Genomic DNA, 20,868 nt, shown 5'->3' with positions numbered 1-20,868 from the left:
GGTCTTAGGCCCACAAAAGCCACATTTATTATCCGATTTTGATGAAATTCGGGACAGTGAATTGTGTTAGGCCCATCGACATCGATTTGGCTCAGATCGGTCCAGATTTGGATATAGCTGCCATATAGATCGATCCTCCGATTTATGGTGTAAGGCCCATAAAAGCCACATTCATTATCCGATTTTGCTGAAATTTGGGACAGTGAGTTGTGTTAGGCCCTTTGACATATCTCCTCAATTAGGTCCAGATCGGTTCAGATTTGGATATAGCTGCCATATAGACCGATTTCTTGATTTATGGTTTTGGGCCCATAAAATACTCATTTAATGTCCGAAGTCGCCGAAATTTGGAACAGAGAGTTAAGTTAAGCCCCTTGAAATACTTCTGCAATATCGCACAGATCAGTCCAGATTTGGATATAGCTGCCATATAGACCGATATCTAGGTTTTAGGGTTTGGGGCCATAAAAGACGCATTTATTGTCCGATGTCGCTGAAATTTGAGACAGTGAGTTTGGTTAGGCTCTTCGACGTAATTCTTCAATTTTGCCCAGATCGGTCCAGATTTAAATATAGCTGCCATATAGACCAATCTCTCGATTTAAGTTTTAGGGCCCATAAAAAGAGGCATTTATTGTCCGATTTCGCCGAAATTTGGGACAGTGCTCTTCGACATATTTATGCAACTTGGCCCAAATCGGTCCAGATTTGGATATAGCTGCCATATAGAGCGATATATCGATTTAAAGTCTTGACCCCATAAAAGGCGCATTTATAATCCGATTTCACTGAAATTTGACACAGTGACTTATGTTAGGCTTTTCGACATCAGTTTTGTATATGGTTCAAATCGGTCTATATATAGATATGGCTACCAAAAAGACAAATATTTGTTATCCAATATTGAACAATGACTTGTACTTATTATACCACTCAATAGCCGTGTCGAATTTGGTCCAAATCGGACCATATTTCAATATAGCTGCTATTTGAGCATAAATTATGCATTTTTCACCAGATTATGACGAATGGTGGTTTACATATATACCCGAGGTGGTGGGTATCCAAAGTTCGGTCCGGCCGAACTTAACGCCTTTTTACTTGTTTCTTTTTGAGTTGTTTTAATTGTCTTTTGAGTTATTATTTAAATATCTGCTTGCCTCTCAATATTACACTTGGATTTAAGAAAAAAAAACTAGTTATCAGCTTTTGTTCCGCATAATTGTAATTGCGACAATCAGTAGCAAAATAACATTGAGCAAGTTCATAACTAAAAAAAAAATTCGCTGCTATGTATTTGATTATTGTGAGTTTGATTGCCGTTTTGTTCATTGTCGGCTATCACATTGATTCGTATACAAAACATTTGCGAAAAGCTTGTAAACATATTCCGGGGCCCTTTAGTATACCCGTGCTTGGCTGTGTGGGTGAGGCGTTGACTATAACACCAAAAAGTAAGTCAGCTCAATAGTAGAACTCGCATTGCGCTCCATAGTTCTAAAAATTATCTAAGTAATAATTAGAGACCGGATTTTTATGAAAAAAATAGAAATTTTGACAACTACTTTTTCGCAAATACGGTGATATTTTGTTATATAACTTAGTTTTCTAAAGCTTCCAAGTCCTTCTACGTTTACGAAATAAGATTTCATTGTAAAATACCACAGCATTTTGCAAATAATAGATCTCAAAATTTTGATTTTGCATAAAAATCCGGACTCTGGTAATAATCAAACAATTGTATAGGGAAAGCAGCCTTAGTAAAAACAAATAAAAGCGTGCTAAGTACGGCCGGGCCGATTCTTGGGAACCTACCACCATGGATTCTGCTAAAAATTTATATCAGAGCAGCAAAAATTAAAGCTTCTAGGAACCGAACAAAGATGATCGAGACTCCGGTTTATATGGGAGCTGTATAAGGTTATAGACCGATTCGGACCTGCAAAATTTCAGGCAATTCAAATCTGGATATCGGTATATATAGGAGCTATATCAGGTTATAGACCGGTTCAAATTTGGCACAGTTATTGGAATTCGTAATAGAACAGTACATGCAAAATTTCCGCCGCTTCTTGCAAAAATTGTGGCTTGTAAGGTCTGAAGAAGTCAACATTTGATCACCTTCCCAACATATGCTACACATGCAATCACTTGCAGGACCAATTTTGCATAAGTGAGCTCGTAGTGTTATGTACTTCCTTTCAGTAATAGCGTCTGACTGCTTCGCTGTTCTGCCCACGCCCTTTAACCGGAGTGCGACTGCGAAAGGCTTAACCAAGTTTATCGACGTCAGTTCTCTGGCCTTCACTGCCAAATCGTCAGCCCTTTCATTGCCCCTTACTGCGTTATGGCCCGGCACACAAACGATGCGGATTATGCCATCCCCAGAGAAGGCGTCAATCTCCTTCTCACACTCCAAGACTATTCATGACCTTACCGTCCTGGTTGTTATTGCCCTTATGGTCATTTTACTGTCCGTAAAGATGTTCACAATTGACGTCCTCTCGTTAGTACCACACCACCTCACGCATATCGTGGTCGCCCGGATCTCTGCCTGCAGGACCGTATTAAGGTCAGGCAGTCTAAAACAGATCTCAGTCCCTGGGTTCTCAATGTAGACCCCCAGGCCCACTCTGTCCCCTAGCTTTGATCCATCCGTGTAACATGATGGCAATATTACGGTCCCGCCAGCCCAAGAGTGTGCCGCTGGCAGCAGTGCCTCGCGCTCGACCTCAAGTGTCGTCAAAACCCCCTAAAATAGATTCATTGGACGAGCATGACAATATGGGACTCAAATGAAAAGTATTCGGGAGTAGATTACAAATAGGGTCAGGAAGAAGAAATATACTTTATAATTTCATGATATCGGAGGGGGGGCGGACCCTCCCCGTTACCCCAAAATTACCACCCAAAGCGAGAAGTGCACCGATAAAGACAATATGGATATCAAATGAAAGGTATTGACGAGTAGAATACGAATATGGTAGTACAAAATTGGGTCCAAGTACCGAGGAAGTCGCCCTAACCCCAAAATGATGAAAAGGAGACAAATTGGTCATCCATATCAATATGGGGCTTAAATGAAAGGTATTTGAGAGTAGAAAACGAATTTGATATCCAATTTTGGAGGTACGCCCTAAATCACACCTTAAACTGAACTTTATTTCCGACACGAATGTCGAGTTTTACGCAGGTACCTGCCATCACGGCCCAAACCTGCGAGGCCCAAGGGTGAATACAATGCGTCTACCAACGACCCCACATGTGGTAATCCACACATGAGTACCAATTTGATCCCACGTATTTGGACGTGTTCACCTCCTTGGTTAGGAGCGGAGCACTACCTAAAACTCCTTCCGATCTATGGGTCACGGCACCCGGTTGAAAACGCAACTCCACGCCGAGCTTATGCTCTACCCGCGATTTGGGTACAAACCACAGCCACCACGCTGCACCCCACTGGGACCTAACCATTGCCAGGCTGGAACCAAAGTTCCAGGGGCTCCTGACACCCGTGGTACCAGATTAAAGTCTCCGGTCAGACTTCGTAGCCTTAAAAGACTACTACCAGTTGAACCCCAAAAAGTTCCGGACTGGTCACCTGAATGGGAAAAAAAATCACCCTACGCCGACCTCAGCCAGCATACAAAAGTATGCATCAAACATACAACCAGACGATATACACAAAACACAAGCAGGACACGGCAGACCTCACGGGCTACGCCACATAAATCAGCAACAACATGGGACTTTACAATCAACGATCACAACCACAACAGCTAAGGGAATCAACAATGGGCAAACACCGCTGCATCAATATGGGCAAGGCAGGTGCCAGGCCATGCCATGCGCAGCACCAAATCACACAGTCGCGCCAGCACAGCAACACCTCGTTATGGATAACTAGCGTGCATTCATACCTCCACTAAGTCTAGTCCGCCTCCTAAGAAATACTTCCCGGGAAAAGGTGGCCAGCCTTGCAATAGTCGTCTCGTCCTCAAGGGCCCTACTGAAATCCCACACCGCCTCGCTAATCCCCATCGCGCCTAAATCTCTAATGTCTGCATAGTACGGGCATTCTGTCAGTACATGCCTCCAGTCCTCAGGTCTCCCACAGTCGCACAAATCAGTCGCGGACAGGTTCCTCTGACGCAAAAATGCATTAAAGGAACCATGTCCCGTCAGTATGAAGCCCAGACTTAGGCTGAAGCCAAAGTTCGGGCGGTCTCGTACGAACGTCGCGTCACGAATAAATTCGTAAGTCACCCGACCATTGTCACTGTTCGTCCATCAAGTCCTCCACCTATCATCAAGACGCTCCAAAAGGAGTGTCTTGAGCCGCCTAATATCCCCATCTGCAAGCTCCGAAGCGGTGAGCCAACCCTTACGCATTAATGGAATTCCCTTTTTCACACTATACAGAACGGCCATGTAACTCACGAGTAAGTAAAGCGGGGGCGCGCCAAGCAATACCTGTAGTGCATCTGTCTAAACAGTCCTGCACACAGGCAAGCAAGACAGCATTGCCACCCTCTGACAAGAGAGGGTCTTCTTCCATCCTAAGACAGTCGCAGCAATCCCGTGCCATACAGGCCCTCCATAAGTTGCGCAAGCAACAAATAGACCACCATATATGGACCGAACAGCGCGACGACTAAGACCCCAATCACTTCTCAGAACACGCTTAACCATGCCGGCTACTCCAGTTATCTTCTCCTTCACCCGATCCAAATGGACCAGGAAACCCATTCTCTCCGAAACAGTCACTCCCAGATATTTTACGAGTGCTACATCCCTAATGCTAGCTTTACCAGATCGAATCGTGGGTGGACGATTCCGCGACAAGATGCCCTTGAGCAACATTGTCACGGTTTTGTCCTCCGCGACGTCAACACCAACACGATCGCTCCATTCGCCCACAATGCCAAGCAAGTTTCCAGAGCAAGTCTGGAATCTCCTTCACTCAGGATGAACAGGTCATCCGCATATGCGCTGATTTTGAAGGACTCAGCGAGACGTCCCAGCAGGGGATCCATCATGAGGTTCCATATATATGGAGCACAGATGGAGCCCTGAGGGCAGCCACGCTGAATATCCTTCCAAACCGTATCGCTAGCACCAACCACGCAAGCTCTTCTATCACAGAAGTAACTACGCCAGAGAGAAAGTTCCCGACAACCTATTTCGCCTAATCTCGTGGGTACACTACGCCATGAAAGGTAATCAAACGCGCCTTCGAAATCGACAAATATGCCAAGGACATATTTGGCGCTCGATTCTCTCACACAGTTCTGCACGTGGATCCAGGCATCCACAGTGCTCTTTTCCTCCCGAAAGCCGAACTGGTACTTAGAAGTACCCTCCTCGTTGCCATCCCTAAATCTTGTAACCATTATCCTCTCCAATACTTTTGAAAGCACGGGGAGGAGACTGATGCCCCGATGCGATCTTGGATTGCTCCTCAATCGATCGGGCGATTTTAGAAGGACTACGACTCGAGCACATTTCCACATCGTGTGAGGATCAACTCGGCATGGTCAGGTATAGCCTTCCAGATTCTTTTACACATCTGTCCAGTCATACCGTCTATGCCAGGTGACCTCCCGCTTCTAAGCCGGCAAACAATGTCCACTATCTCGACCCTTTCCAGACTTGGAGGAGGCACGATCATCTCCACACTGAGAGCCTGTTCGTGCTCATCCGCATCGGGAAAGAACGTTCCCATTAACACCCTAACACACTCGTTCCAAGAAGTCAACACGTTGTCCCCCACTCTAAAACCGCCCAGGTCACCCTGACTAGAACCCTGTTGCCCACCGCGCCGGCACACGCGGTATACCTTGCCCCATGGATCATCTCTGTTGTCCTGTACAAATCTCCTAAAGTGATCTTCCTTGCTCCTAATCAACAGTTGCTTGTACGTCCTCAAATTGCTAAGGTAGTCGTTTCGGCGTGAGACAAGATCCGCAGCATTGGAACTTCTGGCTCATGGAGCTCAAATCAACGGTATTTGGGAGTAAAGAACGAATTTGATATCTATTTTCAGGGCAAAGTGCCGTTGGCCGCCCCAGCCCCAAAAAACCCTCCGAACGGTTCATACTTACCGACCATGACAATATGGGGCTCAAAGCAAAGCGATTTGGGAGTGGACACGAATTTGATATGCATATTTGAGTCCCCCAAAAAGGGGGACTCAAATATGCAAAACGTTATATATACTTTAATGGCCAAGTGACCACCCCCGAAATACCCCCTAAACCCGATATATTTACCAATACGGTAATATGAGACTCAAACGAAAGGGAACCGATCAGGGGCAAACTTCTCACACATAAATGAGTGATTTCCGATTCAAGTTAATGCTACCGAAGTTCCGCCAGGCTTCGAACGCAGGCGTTCAGCGTCATGGGCGGACATAGGCTATAGTAGCACGAATTCGATATCCACATTCAGGGCGAAGTGTCCCCACCCTAATAAGATATTAGAGAGTTAAAGAAGGCGCAGCGGAGCGGGCCCTGTTCAGCTAGTAGGTTATATATATCAAGAGTAGTATGTAGATTCAGTGGTGTAGGGTATTATTGGGTTGCCCAAAAAGTAATTGCGGATTTTTTAAAAGAAAGTAAATGCATTTTTAATAAAACTTAGAATGAACGGTTGATTTTGGTATATTTAACCTCTCTCCTATCTCACGTTACATGACGATCCAATTCGATTAATGCTTTGATTTGGTCATCATCAACTTCATATGGCCGACCTGAACGAGGCTCATCTTTAAGTGAAAAATCTCCAGAACGGAATTTGCGAAACCAATTTTGACACTGTTTTCCTATTATGGCTTTATCACCATACACATCTCGTAACTTTTTAGCCACCAGCTCCGCGTTTTTTCCTTTACGGAAATAATAAAGTAAAATATGACGAAAATGCTCCTTTGTGGGCTCCATATTAAAATTGACGCCAAACAAACAAATGTAAACAAAATTTCGCGCACTTTTTTTCCAAAGCAAGTTAAAAGTAACCGCTGATAACTGACAGAGGAAAGAATGCAATTACAGAGTCACAAGCCGTTGAAAAAAATTTTCAACTCCGACTGTATGAAAAATCCGCAATTACTTTTTGGGCAACCATTATATAGTCGGCTCCGCTCGACTTTTGCCTTTCATTACTGGTTTTTACTGTTTTTTTTTTTCGTTTCTATCCCACTGTGGGTCGTTGGAAATTGCAAATTTGCACCAACAGCTAAGATATGGATATATCTCCCATATAAAAAGGTCTTCGATTTGAACTCTTGAACCCCTATAAGCGTCAATTTTTGGACGGTTTGGCTTGAATTTTGCACAGAGAGTGGTAATTATATTCTAAATCTGTCTATCAGGTTATAGTTCTCATATAAAGTGTTCTCCCGATTGTACTTCTTGGGCTCCTGGAAATTTTGCACAGTTTTTTATAACTCCCAACCAGGGCTGCGGAGTTGACCGGAGTTAAAGTCGGAGTCGGGCTATTGAGCCGGAGTCGGAGTTTGGTTCGGAGTTACGCACGTTAGGCCCGACTTCCTACCGCTATCCAGCTTAGTCTCCAACCCGGGGTCGGAGTCGAGGCTTAGACTCCAACCCGGGGTCGGAGTCGAGGCTTAGTCTCCAACCCGGGGTCGGAGTCGAGGCTTAGACTCAAACCCGGGGTCGGAGTCGAGGCTTAGACTCAAACCCGGGGTCGGAGTCGAGGCTTAGACTCAAACCCGGGGTCGGAGTCGAGGCTTAGACTCCAACCCGGGGTCGGAGTCGAGGCTTAGAATCCACAGCCCTGCTCCCAACATCATTGGTGCTGTCCCAATGGGTCTCTAACTTGATATAGCTCGCATATAAGCCGATCTCCCGATTAGTCTTCTACGGCCACTAAGAGCTTAAATTTTTGCCTGATTTCGTTAACATTTGATACGTAAAGCACACATATAGCCATAAATTGTGCCAATGCCAGAAATAATGGAAATTTATAGAAGAATACATGGTGTTGGGTTCCTAAGAATCCGCTCCGTATTTTCTACCTATATTTCTCTTTTTCTTTTATAGAATTCCTAAAACGAACCTTCGAAAACAACATCAAATATGGAACCTTACATAAGGCATGGTCCCTAAACCATTTCTGTGTGTTTAGTTCGAATGCTGAATTTAATGAACAATTGCTTGCCAGTTCCAGAACTATCACAAAAGATAAGTTGTACGATATGTTAAAGCCATGGCTGGGAACCGGTCTACTAATAAGTAGCGGTGATAAATGGCATGCACGTCGCAAGATAATCACACCCACATTCCATTTTACAATATTGGAGAAATTTCTAGAAATTTTTGAGCAACAATCAACCATATTGGTGGAAAATTTAAGTGCGAAAGCAGATGGAAAGACGCCTTTTAATATGGCACCCTACATATCTGCGGCAACTTTGGACATTATAGCAGAAACAGCCATGGGAGTAAAGGTGAATGCACAAATCGACAAAAATGTGCCATATTCCTCAGCAGTGGAAGAGTGGGTATTAAGCTCTTTAAGAATTTGGAATAATTTTATTCATTTGATGGTTATTGCCAATTGCATTCTTTTTTTTTGTAGAATAATCAAGCTGATGACTTGGCGCTTTCTGAATATACACTTGCACAGCGATTTGGTATTCTCCATTCTCCATCCATTCAAAAAACTACGGCAGACCAAAATCATCAAACTAATGCACAACTTTACCCGAGGTGTCATAGAAAACAGGCGCAAAACATTAGAAAATAGTTTCAGTGGCCAGGTTTCAGTTGCCAGCGAAAGTGAGGTAGACGATGTTGGGTCCAAAAAACACAAAGCCCTATTCGATGTATTGCTACAGTCGTCCATAGAAGGCCAGCCCTTGACAGATGAGGACATTCGTGAGGAGGTGGATACATTCATGTTCGAGGGTCATGAGACCACTTCAACGGCCCTTGGCTTTACCTTGCATTTGTTGGCTCAACACCCCAAGGTTCAACAGAAAGTTGTTGATGAACTAAATCAAATTTATGGAGAAAATAATCCTCTGGACTTTACTTTAAGGAATCTAAACGAACTGAAGTATATGGAACATGTTATCAAGGAGTCAATGCGTTTATACCCTCCGGTACCACTAATAGGACGTGAAATCACCGAAGATTTCAAATACAGTAACTACATCATCAATATTTACTAAAAAATTTCCTCAAGAATTGATTTTGTTTTTAGCTCATTCTAGTGTTGGCAATGGTGTGCTGCCAGCTGGCACCCAAGTTATCATATCCATTTTCAATTCCATGAGAGAATCCCAACTATTTGAGAACCCTTCGGAGTTTATACCAGAACGCCATGAATCCACAAACACAGGCAGTGCTTACTCCTTCATACCATTTAGTGCAGGCCCTCGCAATTGCATTGGCCAAAAATTTGCCATGTATGAAATGAAGGTTGTAATTAGCAAAATTATTCGTCAATATGAATTGCTGCCTTTGGGACCCGATGTGAGACCCTTACTTGGCATAGTTATGCGTTCTGAGACTGGAATGCATTTGGGACTTCAAATGAGAAAGTGATCTCACATCATTCGGTATTAGTTTTAAGTATAAATTCTCAATAATACTAACTATTGGGTTGCCCAAAAAGTAATTGCGGATTTTTCATATAGTCGGCGTTGACAAATTTTTTTAACGGCTTGTGACTCTGTAATTGCATTCTTTAGTATAAAAAAAGTATATTTGATTAAAGTTCATTCTAAGTTTTATTAAAAATGCATTTGCTCTCTTTTAAAAAATCCGCAATTACTTTTTGGGCAACCCAATACAAGGAATAATATAAAGAAGAACATACAGTACTCGAATAAACCAAGCGGAGAACTCCTAAAAAAAGTGTAGAGAACGAATAAAGTACAGAAAGGCCAAAATTTGAGTACCTACCAGTATGTGTGGCACAAATGTTGGACGTAACTACTTGCAAAAGCGCACAGAAAGCAGCTGGACATGCCCAAATCGACTTAGAATACCGAGACGATCAACAATAAATGTTTTTACAACTAACAAGTAAAAAAGCGTACCAAGCTCTGCCGGGACGAATCCTATATACCCCCCTACATGGATCGCATTTGTCAAGTTCTAGCATATACTACCTGAACCGGGCCTGCTCCGCTGCTCCTGCTTTTATCTGAATCCCATGTGATCTTTATTGGTCTACGAACTTAAGTTTGGATGCAATGTGTACTCCATTCTTAAAATACTTCATTTCAGCCCGATATTCTCATGATGTCTGATTTTGGGGTGTTTTCGGGGGTGAGGTGGTCCCCCAGACACTGGGCCCTGAAAACATATCAGCATCGTGCTCTTCTCTCAAATACTATTTATTTTAACCCCATATTGCCATTGGTTTAAGGGGAGTCTACAGAAAGACGCTTCCCCCACACTCACGGCCCCAAAATTGGTTATCAAATTGGTTTTCTAATCCCAAATACCTTTCATTTGAGCCACATATTGGCATGATCGAAAAATGTTTAACCGATGGTCAGTAAAAAGTAGCTGTTTGGGGTAGACCCCTTTTCAGAAAGAAAATTGGTCTCGAAAGTGAGTATCAATTCTTGCTCTACACCCCAATACCTTTCATTTAAGCCCCACATTGTTATGCTCGGTAAATATGCCCGATTTAAGGGTGTTCTGGGGAGAGGGGTGGTCCCCCAAATAGTAAGCCCTGAAAATATATCAGTAATGTGCTGTATTCCCATATATTCATATATCATTTATTTGAACCCCATTTTGCCATTGGCCTTAAAATTGGATATCAAATTCGTTTTCTAATCTCAAATACCATTGATTTAAACCCCATATTGCAAAACACAGCAAATATATCAGGTTTGGGTTATGGGCCCTAAAAACTATGAATATCAAGCTCCACTGTCTTGAAGACCCAAATTGACATGGTGAGCATATACCTACTATTTGGAGGGTTGTTATGGTGGTGGGACAGTTGGTCATGAATGTTGATATCAAATACGTGGTCTACTCCCAAATACCTTTCATTTGAACCCCATTTCTCCATAGTCGGCAAACATGACCGGCTTGGGGGGTGTTTTGGGGGATGGGCGGCCTCTCAGTGAGTTGGCCTTGAAGATATATATCGGATTCGTATTCTACTCTATAAACCCTCTTATTTGAGCCTCATATTGCAATAGTCAGCAAATACTTCCTATTTGGGAGGTGTTGTGGGGGTGGGGTGGCCCCATAGAAACTCTTCCCGAATATTGATATCAGATTCGTGATTTACTTCCAAAGACCTTTCATTTGAGCCACATATTGCTAGGGTCGTAAATTTGTCCTCTTTGGGGGATGTTCTCGGGGATGGGCGGCCCCCCAAACACTTGGTCCCACATCTGGTTATCAGATTCGTGTTCTACATTTAAATACCTTTTATTTAAGCCCCATATTGCCATGGTCAGTAAATAAGTCCTGTATGGGGGGTGTTTTGGACCCCCAGAAATTTGGTCCCACATTTGGGTATCAGTCGTATCGTATTGCCATGGTCAGTAAATAAGTCCTGTATGGGGGATGTTTTGGGGAAGTTGTAGACCCCCAGAAACTTGATCCCATATTTGGACATCAGATTCGTATTTTACTCGCAAATACCTTTCATTTGATTCCCATATTGCCATGGTCGGTAAATTGGATATCAGATACGTTTTCGTATCCTAAATACCTTTCATTTGAGTCCCATATTGTCGTGATTGGTCTAAATATATATTTGGTAGGTTTTAGGTATTTTTAGGGTACTATACGAGAGCACACAAAATTTCGCTTAAATCGCACCACCGATCTCCAAGATCTGGCGTTTCTGAAAATTAGAGTAAGGGGGAGGGTCCGCCCCCCCCCTTCAGATATCAAGAAATGTAGTACCCTATTTTCACCACGGGATCATTATGCACCATCTGTGAAAATTTCAAGAAAATCGGTTCAGCCGTTTCTGAGTCTATAAGGAACAGACAAACATACAAACAAACAAACAAATCTACAAACAAAAACAAATTGATTTTTATATATAAGATTATTGGTTCTTAGATGAATATTTCAAGGTATTGCGAACGGAATGACTAAGTTAGTATACCCTCCATTCTATGGTTGTGGGTATAACGAGTAAAAACGGGTTAAGTTCGGCCGTGCCGAACTTTGGATTGGACCTCCACCAAATGGGGGCTGTTCAAGATCATATTTTATTTATGTCTTATACAAGACACAGTTTCAGCGAAATCAGGCAACAAATACGCATTTTATGGGATTAATACCCTTAATTGGAAGATCGGCCTGAATGGCTTATTTCTAGTCACTGTGTCAAATTCCAGCGAAATCGGTTAATAAATGCAGCTTGTATAGGCTTAAGACCCAAAGACGGCAGATCGAACTATATAGCAGCTATATGTAAATAAAGACCGATCAGAAATATATTTAAGTCGAATATCGGCAGGCTTTAACCAACTCACCATTCACCATCGGATAATAATTGTGGCTTTTATGGGCTTTATACCCTCTATAGGCTATATCTAAATATAGTCCGATCCTAACCATATTAAGGTGAAATGACAGAATGTTTGAAACAACTCACTCTTTCATGTTTCAGCGAAATCTGGTTATAAATATAGTTTTAATGAGACCAAGACCCTTAATCTACAGTTTGCTCTAAATATAGACTGATCTCAACTATATTTGAGTCGGTCTTCGGGAGACCTTAATCAACTCACTATTAAAATTTCAGCGAAATCGAATAGTAATTGCGACTTTTATGGGCTTAAGACCCTAAATCAGCAGATCGGTCTATATGGCAGCTTTATGTAAATATGGTTCGATGTAGACCATATTTTGTTTGAATGTTAGAGCCCATGGTTTAACTTTCCGTTTCAGCGAAATCGGACAAAAAATTCAGTTTCTATAGGCTTAAGACCCAAAATCGGAAGAATGGTCTATATGACAGATATATCCAAATATAGCGCAAGTTTTCCCATTCAAGAACCTAACCTGCGTATAGAAGAAATACGAGTCTGTGCAACATTGTAACTCAATATCTCAATTTTTAAAGACTGCAGAGCGTGATTACAACTGGCGTGCACACGGACGGACAGACACATGGACATCGTTAAATCGTCTTGGAATTTTACAACGATCAGAATTATATATTCTTTGAGGGTCGGAAATGGATACTTCGATGTATTGCAAACGGAATGGCTAAATGAATATACCCCCTATTCTATGGTGATGGGTATAAAAAAGAATGTGGTGCCTCTCGTTGCGTTACAAATTAATATGAAACAAATAAAAAGGCGTAAAGTTCGGCAGGGCCGAACTTTGGATAAACCACTTTTCGTCAAAATACGGTGAAAAATGCGTACCCATAGCAGCTATATCGAAATATGTTCCGATTTGGATGTCGAAAGGCCTAACATATATCACTGTGTCAAAAATTTCCGTGAAATCGGATTATAAATGCGCCTTTTATGGGGCCAAGACTATAAATCGCGATGTCGGTCTATTTATCAGCTTTATCCAAATCTGGGCCGATTTGGGTCAAGTTGCAGAAAAATGTCTTAGAGACTAACATAATTCATTTTCCCAAATTTCGGCGACATCGGACAATAAATGCGTCTTTTATGGCCCCAAAACCTTAAATCGAGAGATCAGTCCATATGGCGGCTGTATCCAAATCTCGATCGATCTTGGCAAAATTGCAAAAATATGTTGAGGGGCTTAACTTAAATCATTGTCCCAAATTTCAGCAAAATCGGATAATAATGCGCCTTTCTTGGGCCCAACCCCTTAAATCGAGAGATCGGTCTATATGGCAGCTATATTCAAATCTAGACCGGGCGTTGGCGTTGTGTTAGTTGTTGTTGTTGTGTTAGTAACTCACTGTTCCAAATTTTGTCGACATCGGACAATAAATGTGCCTTTTATTGGCCCAAGGCCCTAAATCGGCGGATCTGTCTATATGACAGCTACATCCAAATCTGGACCAACACGACTCATTGCCGCGAATTTCTGCGAAATCGGATAATAAATGCGCCTTTTATGGGCCCAACCCCTTAAATCGAGAGATCGGTCTATATGGCAGCTATATTCAAATCAGGACCGATCTGGGCCAAATTGAGGAAGGATGTCAAGGGGCCTAACACAACTCATTGTTAAAAACTTTTGCAAAATCGGATGATAAATGTGGCTTTTATGGGCCTAAGACCCTAAATCGGCGGATCAGTCTATATGGGGGCTTTATCAAGATATAGTGCGATATAGACCATAATCGAACTTAACCTGCTTATGGACAAAAAAGAATCTGTGTAAAGTTTCAGCTCAATATCTCTATTTGCCAAGACTGTAGCGTGATTTCAACAGACAGACAGACTGACGGACAGACAGACAGACAGACGGACAGACAGACGGACAGACAGATGGACAGACAGACGGACAGACAGACAGACGGACAGACAGATGGACAGACAGACGGATAGACAGACAGATGGACAGACAGTCGGACAGACAGACGGACAGAGAGACGGACAGACGGACATGGCTAGATCATCTTAGATTTTTACGCTGATCAAGAATATATATACTTTATAGGGTAGAAAATGGATATTTCGATGTGTTGCAAACGGAATGACAAAATTAATAAAAACTTTCGATGGTGGTTATAATAACAAAGACAAAAGAATGTGAAAAATGAGTGAATGAATGTTGTGAAATGAATTTGAACCGTACTTTGCACAGTTGTTGAAAATCATAACAAAACACTATGTGCAAAATTTCAGCCAAATCGGACACAAATTGAGGCTTCCAAGAGCTCAAGAAATCAAATCGGGAGATCGGTTTGTATGGGAGCTATATCAGGCTCCTGATCGATTTGGGCGGTACTTAACATAGTTGTTGGAAGTCATACGAAAACACTATACGCAAAATTTCAGCCAAATCGAGTCTTCCAGGGGCTCAAGAAGTCAAATCGGAAGATCGGCTTTTGCGGGAGCTATATCTAAATCTGAACCGATATGGGCTATTTACAATCATCAACGACATACAACAATATTTAGTATCTGTGCAAAATTTCAAGTGGCTAGCTTTACGCGTTCTTGGTACGACCAAGAGTGTCGAAATGCTACTGAAGCCAAGAATGCGGCATATAGAGCAGCAACGCGCCAGATGAAGGAGAGGTATCGGGAGAAAAGGAGAGAGAAGAAACGTCTATTCCACAGAAAGAAAAAAGAAATGAAAAGACGTGAGTGCGAGCGAATTGAGATGTACAGGAGTCAGAATGAAGTCAGGAAATTCTACCAAAGAATTAAACACCAAACCGATGGCTTTGGTGCAGGCACATTCTCCCTGAGAGACAAAGAAGGAAATCTGGCAACTGACACAGACAACATGCTGAGGATATGGAAAGAACATTTTACCCAACTGCTAGTGTCCGATGTTGGCGACGAAGAACCAATCCCTGATGATGGTATAGAATGTTTACCTCCTAGTCAGAATGAGGTCCAAGTAGCAGTGACCCGACTAAAGAACAACAAGGCAGCAGAAGCCGACGGGTTATCCGCTGAAATTAAAACCGGAGGCGACACGCTGATAAGGCGTATGCATCAGCTTATATGCCCAATCTGCCTAGAAGAACGCATACCCGATGATTGGAACCTCAGCATACTATGTCCCGTACACAAGAAACGAGACAAGACGGAATGTGCCAACTACAGTGGAAAAAGTCTCCTCCCCATCGCATACAAGATACTCTCGAGCGTACTGCGTGAAAGATTAAAACCCAAAGTCAATGAGATAATTGGGCCCTATAGGCTTTAGACTGGCTGGTAAATCCACCCTGGACTAGATATTCACACTGCGCCAAATCCTGGAAAAGACCCGAGAAGGACAAATCAACAACACCTACCATCTCTGTGTTGACTACAAAGCCGCCTTCGATACTCCTTTACGTTCAAAGGTATTTCAAGCCATGTCTGAGTTTGGTATCCCCGCAAAATTAGTAAGACTCTGCAGGATGATACTTGCTGATACGCGTTCCTCAGTAAGAATAGGAAAGAATCTCTCCGAACCATTTAATACCAAACGAGGTTTCAGACAAGGAGACAGCCTATCGTGTGATAGGCTCCAGTAGGATATTATCCTGCTGGAGAAGATTATACGAGATGCAGAAGTGAATAGATATGGCACACTAATCACAAGAGAGCACATGCAACTCGCCTATGCCGACGATATCGATATCATAGGTCGGTCACCGGATGTAGTAACTGCAGCCTTTGAAAGAATCGAAAGAGAGTCAGTGAAAATGGGTCTGGCAGTAAATGGAGATAAGACGAAATGGATGGTTTCCACTCCCAAAATGCCTTGCACAACCGAGCAGATAAAGAAAATGACAGTCAGTAACTTTATCTACCTCGGCACCGCCGTAACCGAAACGAATGACACCAGTTTTGAGATTAAGCGAAGAATAATACTGGCAAACAGATGCTACTTTGGACTAAGTAAGCAGTTTAGAAACAAAGCCACCTCTCGACAGACGAAGACTACACTTTACAAGACACTGATACTACCCGTGCTGTTATATGGTTCTGAAGCATGGGTACTTGTGAAAGCAGATGAGGCAGTGCTTGGAGTATTTGAGAGAAAGCTTCTTCGTAAAATGTATGGACCAGTTTGCGTTAACGGAGAATATAAGCGACGTATGAACCACGAGCTGTATGAGCTGTATGACGACGATAGCAGGTTAAGTCTAGGCTAGGTCATGTTGTCAGAATGGATGAAGAAGCTCCAGCAAAGAAGTCTTTTGAAGGCAAACACGGTGGTACACGCAAATCGGGAAGACCAAAAGCCCGATGGAAAGATCAAGTTGTGGGAGACACCTCGAAACTTGGTGTCAGAGATTTTAGAATGAGCACAGAAGATCGAGGCGCTTGGAACGCTATTCTACGTTCGGCTAGTGGAAGAAATATTCTGTCATAGCCAATTAAAGTAAAGTAAAGCTTTACGCGTTCGACCGCTATTGTGATTTTGACAGATGAACGGTCGGACGGACGGACATGGATCGACTCAGGATGTCGATCAAGAATTTATATACTTTATGGGGTCCTAGATCAATATTTCGAGGTGTTACAAACGGAATGACTAGATTAGTTTACCCCCATCCTAGAGATGGACCCATTGATAAGAATACCGATCGACTCAGAATCACTTTCTGATTTGATCTATTTAACATGACGCGTTTGCATTCTTGGCTAAGTAAACTCATCGCATACTTTTAGGCGTGAAGGCTCCAAGGCCGTACGTTTTAGTTACTACCTGCAAAAAAAGTTCAAAAATCAATTGTAGCGAGTACGTTAGATTCCCCACAGTTGAGCTTACAATACATTTTTGAGTTATTTGAATTGTCTTTCGAGTTGTTATTTTAATATCTGTTCACTTGAATTTTATAAAATCAAGTTATCAGCTTCTATTCTGTTGCATTGTTATTGCGACAGTCAGTAGAAAAATAACTTTGAACAAGTTTATAAGCAAAACAAATTCTCTGCGATGCATTTGATTTTTCTGGTTTTAATCGCCCTTTTGTCTATTGTCGGCTATCACATTGATTCGTATACAAAACATTTGCGGAAAGCATGTAAACACATCCCTGGACCCTGGAGTGTACCAGTACTGGGTTGTGTGGGTGAAGTATTGACCATAACACCAAAAAGTAAGTTCATTTCTTATAGAATTTATCGAAGGCTATACAAAATTTCCAAATAATGTGAAAGAAAAAATGAAATGTATGACGAGTAGAAAACGCATTGGTTACCCAACCATGGTGGTGGGTTATTATTATGCTGCTATATGCATTATAATGGGAAACCACAGTAGCGCAGAGGTAAGCATGTCCGCCTAAGACGCTGAACGCCTGGGCTCGAATCCTGGCGAGACCATCAGAAGAAATTTTCAGCGGTGGTTTTCCCCTCCCAATGCTGGCAAAACATGGACCGATATGGCTTAATTCCTTCAAAAGTTAGCTTGCTTCGACAGACGGACGGATAGGGCTAATTCGACTTAGAATGTGAAGACGATCAAGAATATATGTACTATATTGGGTCTCAGATCAATATTTCGAAATTCGTATACCCCTATCCTATGGTGGAGGGTATATTCTCCTAGTGCTGGCGATATTTTTGAGGTACTATGCCATGTAAAAACTTCTCACCAATAAGGTGTCGCCCTGCGGCATGCCGTTCGATCTCGGCTATAAAAATAGGTGCCTTATCATTGAGCTTAAACTTGAATCGGACAGCACTCATTTTTATATAAAAAGTTTTTCTTGTTCCTCAACGTTGTGTTCATGGGCAACCCCCTCCATAGGATGGGGGTATACAAATCTAAACATTCCGTTTGTAACGCCCCGAAATATGCGTCTGAGACCCCATAAGGTATATATATTGTTGATCGTCATGTCATTTTAAGTCGATCTAGCCATGTCCGGCCGTCTGTACGTCCGTCCGTTCGTATGTCCGTCCGTCCGTCTGTCCGTCCGTCTGTCCGTCCGTCTGTCCGTCCGTCCGTCTGTCTGTCCGTCTGGCTGTCGAAAGCACGCTAACTTTCGAAGGAGTAAAGCTAGCCGCTTGAAAAAAAATACTACTTGTTAGTGTAGGTCGGTTGGGCTTGTAAATTGGCTATATCGGTCCATGTTTTGATAGAGCTGCCATATAGACCGATCTTGGATCTTGACTTCTTGAGACACTAGAGGGCACAATTCTTCTCCGATTTTGCTTAAATTTTCCATGACGTGTTTTATTATGGCTTTCAACAACAGTGCTAAGTATGGTCTAAATCGGTTCATAACCAGATATAGTTGTCATATAAACCGATCAGGGGTCTTGACATCTTGAGCGTCTAGAGAGCGCAATTCATATACGATTTTGCTGAAATTTTGCATGTGGTGTTTTATTATGACTTCCAACAACTGTGCTGAGTATGGTTTAAATCGGTCTATAACCTGATATAGCTGTCATATAAACCGATATGGGGCCCTGACTTCTTGAGCCACTAGAGAGCGCAATTCATATACGATTTTGCTGAAATTTTGCATGAGGTGTTTTTTAATGGCTTTCAACAACAGTGCTGGGTATGGTCTCAATCGGTCCATAACCTGATATAGCTGTCATATAAACCGATATGGGGCCTTGACTTCTTGAGCGTCTAGAGAGCGCAATTCTTATCCGATTTGGCTGAAATTTCGCATGAGGTGTTTTGTTATGACTTCTAATAACTGTGCCAAAAATGGTTCAAATCGATCCATAACCTGTTATAGCTGCCATTTAAACCCATCTGGGATTTAGATTTCTTGAGCCTTCAGAGGGCGTAATTATTATCTTAGACCCTAGTATTGCCATCTGGAAGATCATGTTACACGGATGAATCAAAGCCAGAGGACAGAGTGGGTCTGGGGATCTACATTGAGAACCCAGGGACTGAGTCTGTTTTAGACTGCCAGACCACAGCACAGTCCTGTAGACAGAGATCCGGGTAATCACGGAGCGTGTGAGTTGGTGTGGTGCTAATGGACAAATGGTTACAAGGACAAAAAAACAACAAGGAGGGTAAGGTCACGAACAGTCTTGCAGTGTATGAAGAAGATTAACGCCTTCTCTGAGGATGGCACAATCCGCATCGCATCGCTTGGGTGTCGGACCACAGCAGAGTAAGGAGGAAGAAGACCGTTGGTTAACCCGAAGCCTTTCGGGTCGACGCAATCCGAGTTAAGGGAGTGGGCGACGAATGCGCATGCAATATTGTGGAACAGCGATACAGTCGATAGGACGGCGATCCCCTATGGGGGGATCCAGATCGCGAGAAGACCAGGCTATTACTGAAAGGAAGTAAGAAGGAGTTTAGTATAGCTATTGGTATCATAACGGGACACATAGGACTACGAGCTTACTTATGTAAAATCGGTGCGGCAAGTGATGGCATGTGTAGGGCATGCAGGGAAGATGATGATACATTGGAGCATTTCCTTTGTCATTGTTCGGCTTTCGCGTACAACAGATACCGGCACTTAGGAGGGGACACTATACAAGACATATACCAACTTAGGGGAGTGGTATTGAAAACAAATTAGTAGCATGAAATTTTTAACTTACAATTTTCTTTTTAGAGGTTGCGTCTAGCTCTCTTCCTTCTGGTTGTTACAAACAAATGCACTAAGCTGTAATACCCTGTAACACAGTAGTGGTGTGGGAAATACATTTAAGAGAATACTCTACTTTGTAATTAATGCAAATTATACATTGTATATGGATCAAATAGCTTCCTGTAAGGTTAGAATTTCACCTTATTGGTCAATGCCCGAGTCTGTAAATGCTATACAAACTTGTGTTATAAAACTGCTTTAAGTCTAAGGTTTATAATTTGTAGTATTTGCATTACCAATTATTTTAAATAAGAAAAAAAAATAAACACAAAGTAACAACGGTTTGACGTAGTAGCTGACTCAGTAGAACCACTAAATGATACTAGAACTCTACGAGAAGCAGCAATATGAACAAGTAAAACCGACTCTACTTAGGCTGGGCCACCCCTATGAAATTATTGTGTTGCCCAAAAAGTAATTGCGGATTTTTTAAAAGAAAGTAAATGCATTTTTAATAAAACTTAGAATGAACTTTAATCCAATATACTTTTTTTACACTTTTTTTCGAAAGCAAGCTAAAAGTAACAGCTGATAACTGACAGAAGAAAAAATGCAATTACAGAGTCACAAGCTGTGATAAAATTTGTCAACGCCAACTGTATGAAAAATCCGCAATTACTTTTTGGGCAACCCAATAGCTTATAGCTC

At 42.3% G+C, this 20,868-nt stretch overlaps 2 protein-coding genes across 2 annotated transcripts in view; both read left to right on the top strand.

Annotated features, from left to right (window-relative positions):
* Positions 1-1,258: 1,258 nt before the first annotated feature.
* Positions 1,259-9,744, top strand: LOC131997608 (cytochrome P450 4d8-like). The gene is made up of 4 exons (XM_059368608.1): positions 1,259-1,454; positions 8,067-8,523; positions 8,605-9,173; positions 9,232-9,744. The coding sequence occupies exons 1-4, from the start codon at positions 1,292-1,294 to the stop codon at positions 9,573-9,575; spliced, it is 1,533 nt and encodes a 510-aa protein (XP_059224591.1). The 5' UTR covers positions 1,259-1,291; the 3' UTR covers positions 9,576-9,744.
* Positions 9,745-17,521: 7,777 nt separating this feature from the next.
* The window catches only part of LOC106093716 (cytochrome P450 4d8), an 11,242-nt gene continuing 7,895 nt past the window's right edge, over positions 17,522-20,868 (top strand). Inside the window, exon 1 of the mRNA XM_059360282.1 lies at positions 17,522-17,736. Within this exon, the coding sequence (XP_059216265.1) occupies positions 17,574-17,736 (163 nt within the window). The 5' untranslated portion in view covers positions 17,522-17,573. The remainder of the gene's footprint in view (positions 17,737-20,868) is intronic.

Source organism: Stomoxys calcitrans, chromosome 1 (genome assembly GCF_963082655.1).
Source record: "Stomoxys calcitrans chromosome 1, idStoCalc2.1, whole genome shotgun sequence".
In the NCBI taxonomy this organism is placed as follows: domain Eukaryota; kingdom Metazoa; phylum Arthropoda; class Insecta; order Diptera; family Muscidae; genus Stomoxys; species Stomoxys calcitrans.
The sequence above is the reverse complement of the archived record's forward strand: the minus strand, read 5'-3'. Positions and strand labels throughout refer to the sequence as shown.